This window comes from Dipodomys ordii, unplaced genomic scaffold (genome assembly GCF_000151885.1).
Source record: "Dipodomys ordii isolate 6190 unplaced genomic scaffold, Dord_2.0 Scaffold62, whole genome shotgun sequence".
Lineage (NCBI taxonomy): Eukaryota > Metazoa > Chordata > Mammalia > Rodentia > Heteromyidae > Dipodomys > Dipodomys ordii.
The window spans coordinates 3,654,371-3,663,403 of record NW_012267278.1 but is presented as its reverse complement, the minus strand read 5'-3'; the positions used below and the strand labels follow the sequence as shown (position 1 = coordinate 3,663,403).

General features: G+C 42.5%; 1 protein-coding gene across 1 annotated transcript in view; it reads left to right on the top strand.

The window, feature by feature from the left end:
• Positions 1–9,033, top strand: part of LOC105990063 (basic salivary proline-rich protein 1-like) — a 183,614-nt gene that overhangs the window by 91,148 nt on the left and 83,433 nt on the right. Inside the window, exon 3 of the mRNA XM_013022376.1 lies at positions 2,360–2,492. Within this exon, the coding sequence (XP_012877830.1) occupies positions 2,360–2,492 (133 nt within the window). The remainder of the gene's footprint in view (positions 1–2,359; positions 2,493–9,033) is intronic.

The following is a 9,033-nucleotide window of genomic DNA, read 5'->3' as shown; positions in this document are numbered from 1 at the left end:
ACACACACACACACACACACACACACACACACACACACACACACACACACACACACACACATCTTTCTCTTGTAGCCAGGAAATTTATATAATAGCTTTGTAGCAAATGTGTTAATTCACAAGAGTGGTCCTATTGTCTGGAGTTTGAAGCCCCCTCTAGGAAGTTATTCTATACACACAGAGGCAAGTATCTCCAGCAACTTGGAAACCATCAGTTTGAAGGTAGGCAGAACGAAATGGTAATTCTTCAAGTGGACAATAGATGGCAGTACATCATCAATTTATGTCTTACAGCTAAAGCTGATTAGGTTTCATTAAATTACTTCTCATGTCCTTATCTCTGAAGCAAGAATTATGGGGTAAAGAAATGCATTTAATTTGCTATATACTGCATTATATATATCAATATACTTGAAGGGGCTGACTAGCATTAGGAAAACTCTAGGCAGACTTATAGAATGTGGATGAAACTTGAAGTTCAAGGCCATATCCAAGGTCTCTAAAGGGACTCAGCACTGTACACTTTTGAAAAGTAAGATTTTTTTTTTGTTCTTCATGAATGCATTTTATATAAGCTTCAAATCTCACAAAGTTTGAATTTCTCTGAGAATGGCTGTGTGGCTCCCTTAATTTAAGAAAAGAAAAATAGGAAAAAACTCAGGGCCTGAATTTTTTTGCTTAAGGCTAGTGTTCTACCACTTAAACCACCTCTGCTTCAGGTTTTTGGGTGGTTCATTGGAAATAAAGAGTCTCACAGACTTTCCTGTCCAGGCTGGAAGTCTGGTCTGGCTTGAACCCTGATCTTCAGATCTCAGACTCCTGGGTAGGTAGAATTATAGGCATGAGCCACCAGTGCCTGGCAGTATTGCTTTAATAATATAAAAATTGTAGAAAAAAAGAAATACTTATTGCTAATATATTTTCACATTTTACATAATTCAAAGAATAAAAAAACAAATATGCAAGGTAGTATTCCCCAGATTATGCTCATCTCTTACACACTTTCTTTGGTGATATTATCTCATCGATGCACACGCTCCTTGCCTTTTAAATAATTAATGCTTTGTATTGTTTTCCTTCTCATCCTTGGCACATGGTAGAAACTTCACAAGAATATCCATTGCTTCTGTGAAGCAGTGGGGCCTTAAAGTTTTAGTTCTCTTTCTGCTTCATTGACAGGCTTCATGCAAATCTTGATCTTAGGATCTTAGGGCTGGGGTATAGCTCTGTAGTAGGGCATTTGCCTAGCATTTGAGGACCTGGCATTGATCCTCTGCACTGTAAAAACAAAACAACAAACAAAAAAAAATTGACTTGTTCTAGCATTTTTCTCATTCCTTCCTTCCTTCCTTCTTTCCTTCCTTCCTTCTCTCTTCCTCTCTTCTCTTCCTGTCTTTGTTTATTCTTCCTTCCCTTTTTTCTTTCTTTCCAATATTGGGGTTTAATCTCAAAGCTTCTAGCTTCCACTCCATTTTTTCCACTCACAATTTATGTTCTACCACTTAAGCCACACCTCGAGTTGTTTTTATGCTGGTTAGTTGGAAATAAAAGTCACAAGAACTTTTCTGCCTGAGCTGGCTGGCTTCACACTGAGATCCTTATATCTCAACCTCTTGAGTAAGTTGGAGTGACATTACTCCCCATCCTATCTGGGGCAGCATCTCACAACATGACTCGGGCTGGCTCAACATCGTAATCTTTCTACCACTTTTTGCCTCAACTGGACTTGAACTGTGATCCTTCAGCTCTTCACTTCCTAAGTAGCTAGGATTACAAACAGGAGCCACTGTTTAGCATAAATTAAAAGGAAGGAAAGGAAGCCTCTTGCTGGTGGCTCACACCTGTAATCCTAGCTACTCAGGAGGTAGAGGTTGGGAGGATCACAGTTTGAGGCCGGCTAGGCAAAAAGTTCACAGGACCCTATCTCAACCAATAGCTGGGTGTGGCTACATCACAGACTGAAATTGAGAGGATTGTGGTTCCAGGTTAGCCCAGATCCCCTCCAAATGTTCACTAGACCTCTTTTTTCTTTTCTTTTTGTTTTCTCAACAGAAAAAACAAGTGGGCATTGTAGCTCACACCTATCCTCCCAGCTACTTTAGAAGACATTCATTGGTTTAGGCCAGATGAGGCGCAAAAAAAAAAAAAAAAGTGAGAGCCTATCTCAAAAATAACCAGAGCAAAAAAGCCTGGAGGTGTGGCTCAAGTAAACTATCAACCTAGTGAGCACGATACTCTGAGTCCGATCCTCCAAAAGAAAGAAAAGACAAAGAAAAATGAATGGAGAACAATGCCTTTGGGTTTTTTGAATTCCCTGAGTTGTTGATAGCTTATTGACATTACTGTTCCCATTCTGTAGAGCTCTGGATGTACTGGATGGAAGCCAGCAAGAACCCCAGGAATTTCCACTACACTGTGGGGAGCCCCAGGTGTGTCACTCCACAGGAGAGGTGTCTGCTCCTACGCCTGCAGACTCCACCCTGATGAAGAAGGTAAGGCTGCTTTTGTCTACCACTGGCTCCCAGGAATAGACACTTCAAAGAATCCAGCCCTAGGAGGCAGCCTGTCACCAGACTCTGCTGCGTGCAACATGTACTGGTGTGCAGGGTAAGAAGTGTCTGGATAAGTGAGTGGAATCTTTGCATCTGCTGTCTGCAGCCTCCTCCTCCTCCCCCTCACAGCCACCTCTTTATCCAGGCTGTGCTTGACCTTGAAGGTGTGCCAGGTTAATACCACACCCAAATGACAGCCAAGGGTTCTTTCCCATCAAAGCACTTTTGCTACAGTAAAGCTCTTGAGAGTTGCTATCATTTTATCACTCTTTGCTTTCTGTTACCCAGATGTTTGTACTGAATGTTGTGAGTTTTTTGGGGGGGTCTTTTTTGGGGGGTAGGGGCAGCGGCTAAGAGAGAACAGATAGGGAGGGTGAACAAATGCAATCATGGTACTCAGAGTGCTGTGATTTCATATCATTGCCTTAAAAGCTATCTCAAGATGGGAGAAGGAAGTGCGCGCGCACTGCACCCACTCGCCCTGGCAAAGGTGTCATTCATGGACTCACTCTTTGAGGACAGGGAAGAAGAATAGTGACTTTAGTCACATTGGGAGTGATGGCTAATTTAGCATGCAGGCCTTGAAAGCCATATAATACAGCTTTCCTTTTTTCCTTTCCTTTCCTCTTCCCATAACTCATGACCTGAGTGAGCTTTCGTAGTAAAAGATGTGGTAGATATCCTCCCAGTCAGGAGTCTCATAAGTTCAAAACTAGCCTTGGCTACATAGTTAGGCTGTCTTAAAACCTCCCCCACCTCCAAAGAGTACAAGATGGAAAGAGTTTTCTGGCTATTTCTTGTGCAACAATATGAATGTCCTTATATCCGGGAGTTTAGGCTTGCAGCTGTAATCCTAGCTACTCAGAAGACTGAGAACTTTGAGGATCAAGGTTCAAGGCTAGCCAGAACCTCAAACTATGGAGCTCCATAGTTAAAAATGGTCAAGATGAGCCAGGCTCATATTCAAGAGGCTAAGATCCAGAGTTGATTTCTCACTTTGTTCTTCTCTCTTTATAAGAATTAACTTGAGGAAGGGGATCACTTAGGCCTGGACTAGCCTTAGACATTAATCCTTCTAATTATCTATACTTCTGCCATAGCTGGGATAAAGGACTGGCAACACTCTGCCCAGCCTTTTCTGCTGAGATGGGGTCTTGCAAAGATAAACTTTGACCCTCTTGATCTCTACCTCCCAAGTAGCTATGATTACAGACCTGACCCCTAGCTTTGGCTGTCCTTTATCATTTGAAATAAAGTAATTCTGGAAGTCTAATACAATTAAAGTTGCCATGGTGTTTGTTGAGGTCTAGAAAATAATTTGTGGCTGCATTCCAGACTGGAACAAAAAAGTAAATTTCCTAGCTGGGCACCCCATAGTTCACACCTGAAATCCTGACTATTTAAGAAGCTGAGGCTCAGGGCTGGGAAGGTGGCTTAATGGTAGAGTGCTTGCCTTGCATACATGAAGCCCTGGGTTCAATTCCTCAGCACCACATAAGCAGAAAAAGTAGGAAGTGGCACTGTGGCTCAAGTGGTAGAGTGCTAGCCTTGATCTGAAGAGCTCAGAAACAGCACCAAGGCCCAGAGTTCAGGTGCCACGACCAACAAAAGAAGAAGAAGAAGAAGAAGAAGAAGAAGAAGAAGAAGAAGAAGAAGAAGAAGCTGAGCATCATGGTTCAAAGCCAGCCCAGGCAGAAAGTTCCTGAGACTCTTATATCTAACTAACCACCCCAAGTCCAGAAGTGAAGCTGTGGCTCAAGTGATATAATACTAGCCTTAAGCGAATGAATCTAAAGGACAGCATCCAGGACCTGAGTTCAAGCTCCAGTGCCAGCACCAATAAATACATTTGTTCTCTGCTGGGAGGCAATGGCTCATACCTGTAATCCTAGCTACTCGGGAGGCAGAGATCTGAGGATCACAATTCAAAGCCAGCCTGGGCAGGAAAAATCTATGACATTCTTATTTCCAATTAACCATCAGAAAACTGGAAGTGGAGCTATGGCTCAAGTCTTGAGCAGAAAAGCTCAGAGAAAGTGCCCCAGACCTGAGTTCAAGCCCCATGGCTGACCAAATAAAGAAAATTATTTCCTGAGGATGCTAGTGAGAAAAGTCTGTACGGCCCCCAGCCTTGCTTTGCCAATAGCCATGGCCTCTTCTCAGCACCAATGTACCCGTTCATGGCTCATTTTCCCAGGCTGCAGCCAATAAGCCCTGAGTACTGGGCAGCACACAGGAGAGGGGTCAGAAAGGGAGAAGGAGCCCAGTAGATGTACTGGCAGAGGCCGAGGCTTGGAGCAACAGCCAAGAGAACTTTCCTTCTAGGGTAGGAGGGAAGCAGAGCAGGGGGACGGGCAAGTAGGCAGTGACAGCTGTAATGAGGTCAGCCAGGCAATGTTTCTTCTCTGTGCTGCTTCACACTCATCCCTGGGGGATGGCCAGATGCCTCCAGCAGGAAGAACTAGCTTCTGGATCTCCCTGTTGTCTCTTTTCCACTCCTCTCCTACCCTGCCCTCACTGCCCTTCTCTCTCTCCAGCATTCCTTCTTCTTCACTGCCCTGAGACCTGGCTCTCTCACTGTGCTGTCTGTCAGCAAGGCCTGGGGAAGGAGGCCTGCCTCCCCCCCCCTCTTTTTTTGGCAGGGGAGGGGATGTCAGTCATGGGGCTGGAACTCAGGGCCTGAGCCCTGTCCCTAAGCTCTTTTGCTCAAGGATAGCAACTCTACCATGTTGAGCCATAGCTGCACTTCTGGCTTTTTGGGTGGTTAATTGGAGAAAAGAGTCTCATGGACTTTTCTGCCCATGCTGGCTTTGAACCACAGTCTTCAACCTCCCGAGTAGCTAGGATTACAGGCATGCACCCCAAGTGCCCAGTTAAGCCACAGACTTTCTTATCCCCTCTGACAGGTTTAACTTCATGTGAATTTTTATTTTCACTAAAGCTAAAACAATTTTGTATTTCCCTAGACAATCACAATTCACTCTCTTTATATTTGTTCTATACATTGAAAATTACTGTGTTTATTTACTTATTGCTTATTTTAGCATGGTGTAACAACAATCCTTAAAGCTGACAATGATATGTTGAATCCTTCCATTAAAAGGAGACATTTCATTCACTTGCTTGTGTACACGGAAATACAGATTCGTAATTACAAAGATAGCATCACCTCTCAATTACATATGTGTAACTAGAGGAAACCTGTAACTATAAATCAGAAAGTTTCAAGAATTTAAGTCTGAGGTGGGAAGGCTTACTGAAAATTGTATAATTATTTATTAACTATATTATATAACTCTTTAGTAATTTTGTGTTTATTGCTGATCCTGGGATTCCCAGGGACTAGATGCTCTCCTTGAGCTCTTTTTTTCTCAAGGCTGGCACTCTACCACTTGAGCCACAACTCCACTTCTGGCTTTTTGCTGATTAATTGGAGCTGAGAGTCTCATGGAATTTCCTGCCAAGGCTGGCATCCTCAGATCTCAGCTCCCTGAGTAGCTAGGATTGAGGGTGTTAAGCCACCAGCACCCAGTTTTCTTTATTAATTTTTAAAGAAGAAAATATGTTGTTTTTTAGGTATTTGATTTCTTCCAGAGCATTATTTCCTATTAGAGAAATGCATAAGGAGGTTGTTTCATTAGGTGAAAGCATAAATATCATGTGTTATATGTGGCAAGTGTGGTTCCTTCTTTGCATATTAGAGAGTTAACATTGTAGATACTTTGTTGTATATGTTTTCACATATGTACTTCTATTTATTATGTGAAGTTTACTGCTTAACTTATTTTGGAATTAAAATGTCTTTGTTTTACTCTAAGGAAGTATTTCTTGGGCACAAAGAAATACCTTGACTAATTAAAGCATTTCTTTAAAGAAGACTGAGCAATGAATTACTTGCAACACAGCATTTTCAAAGAGGATAATTCTCTTAGTGAGAATTTCAGTGATTCCCAGCATTAAAAAAAATCTCTTAATCTCCCTTCAATTCTAACTATTTACTTTGATCTAGAAAATTGTATGTGGCTACAGTAAAATTGTTATATTTTTATATTTTCAATCTTTTTGGACCACTTTCAGATAATGGAATATCAATAGCAATTTACATAATTTAATTCAGGGAAAAAAACTACTTACTTTTGCTTGAATCATTTGGGCCATTTCTCCTCTTTTGGAGGAATTTTAGATAATTAATTAATTTTGTGCCAATACCTGAGTTTGAGCTCAGAGCCTCATGTTCTCTCTAAGTGTGCTTGCTCTACTAGTGCTCTATCAGTGGGGACATCCCCACCCTAACCTAGCATTTTGCTGGTTAATTGGAGATGGAGTCTTACAGACTTTTCTGCCTGGACTGGCTTTGAACTTTGATCCTCAGATCTTAGCCTCCTGAGTAGCATTAATTATAGGTGTGAGCCACTAGCACCCAGCCTTTTTTTTTTTTTTTGGCATTTTAAACTTCAAAAATTCTTTAATAATTAATAGATGTTAGAAAAACTAATAAACAATGCACCTTTATATTCTACGGGGACATTCTATACATTAGAAAAACATCTTAAATCACAGTACATCAGGCTTTTATTTTTATTTATTTATTGTTTTGTGTTGGTTGTAAGGCTTGAGCTTTCCAAATCCCTGGGCTCTGTCCCTGAGCTCTTCAGCTCAAGGCAAGAGCCCTACCACTTGAGCCACAGCACCACTTCCAGTTTTCTGTGGTTAATTGGAGGTAAGAGTCTCATGGACTTCCCTGGCTTTGAACCGTGATCCTCAGATCTCAGCCTTCTGAGTAGCTAGGATTACAGGCGTGAGCCACTGGCACCCAGCTCAGGCTTTCCTTTCTTTTTTTGGAGGGAGGGGAAGTCGAGGGGGTCGGTATAGGGGCTTGAATTCAGGGCCTGGTTATTGACCCTGAGCTCTTTTGCTCAAGGCTAGCGCTCTACCACTTTGAGCCACAGTGCTACTTCTGGATTTTAAGTGGTTAATTGGATGAAAGAGCCTCACAGGAACTTTTCTGCCTAAGCTGGCTTTGAACCCCAATCCTCAGATCATAGCTAGGTTTACAGAAAAAAGCCACACCCAACTATTCCATATATACATATATATGTATATATAAAATCATAATATACATATTATGATTTATGCTTCCAACTTAACAGAGAAAAGGAATACAAAATCCATAAGAACCAGAAAATACATAAGAACAAAACAAACTAGACTTTATTGTGAAGAGAGGGTAAGTGGAAACCAACTGACCTTGGATTTGTAATGCCCACCCCCTCCCCCTCAGCCTCATCAGTGCTAAGAGATCTTCTCCCTGCCATGGACCTAGGTAAGATCCCCACCTCCTATTTAGTACAAGTGCATGTGTGTACTTTTTTTTTTTTTTAAGACAGATGATCTTTCTTCTCCTTGAAATAAAAGCAATCTATGAAGAAGAAAGAGCCTTCCAAATCCTGGCATTCTTTTCTGGAAGTCATTTGTACAGAGCTGGGTTCTTGGTGCTGCATCCCTGCCCCATGATTCAGGAGACATCTGCAATCTTTATTCTCTCTCTCCTGAGATTAGTATGCTCAAAGGTCATCCACAACAGATAAGCCACAGTCACTCTAACAACTTCCACATTGCCCACTTCACCTTTGGCTTGGCAAGGAATGTGGTTTTCAGTGCCCAGCCTGGTCTAATTTAGTCATGAAATACAACAACTCAATCAACAAGTACAACATACTCGACCACAAAGCCCCACCCCAGCCCATTATCCCTCTGTCCACCTCCCTTCCCTTTCCTATTATTCCTCCCTTTTCTCTCTCTTCATAGCTGGTCCTCCCTGCTGCACTGGTTTCTCAGTGAATGTCCAAAGCCCCAACCTGACTTCTTATGCCAGACCAAGTTGAGAATATTCTTAAAGGTCTCAGACTCATTACCTCCCCCATGCCTGTGCCTTCCTGGAGGCATGCTGTGCTGTCTGCTCTCTGCTGGGCTGTCCCTGAACACAGTGCAGGAACAGTGGTCACTGGGTTGCACACTGTATCTTGTCACTTGTGTTAGTCTCCAGACCATCTAAAATCACCCTGAAAGAAGTGGGGCCTCCCCACTGTACCTCAGCGCTAAGACTGTGGCATTTTCCTAACCAAGGTTCAATCTTCCCTCAGTGCCTTAAAGCACTTACGAGTATCATCCATCTAGACACCCCAATGCTACAGTCCACTTTCCTGTCAGGACTTCACTTTAAGTGATCTATGCATTGATCGGTCAATTGATACACCAACTGAATGCAGTGCATTTAAACCCAGAGCCTTATGAATGTTAGACAGTAAATACAGTATCATCCAGATACATTCCCAGCTTTTTTTTTTTTTCTGTCGGTCGTGGGGCCTGAACTCTGGGCCTGAGCGCTATCCCTCAGCTCTTCAGCTCAAGGCTAACACTCTACCACTTGAGCCACAGCACCACTTCCGGCTTTTTTCTGCTTATGTGGTGCTGAGGAATC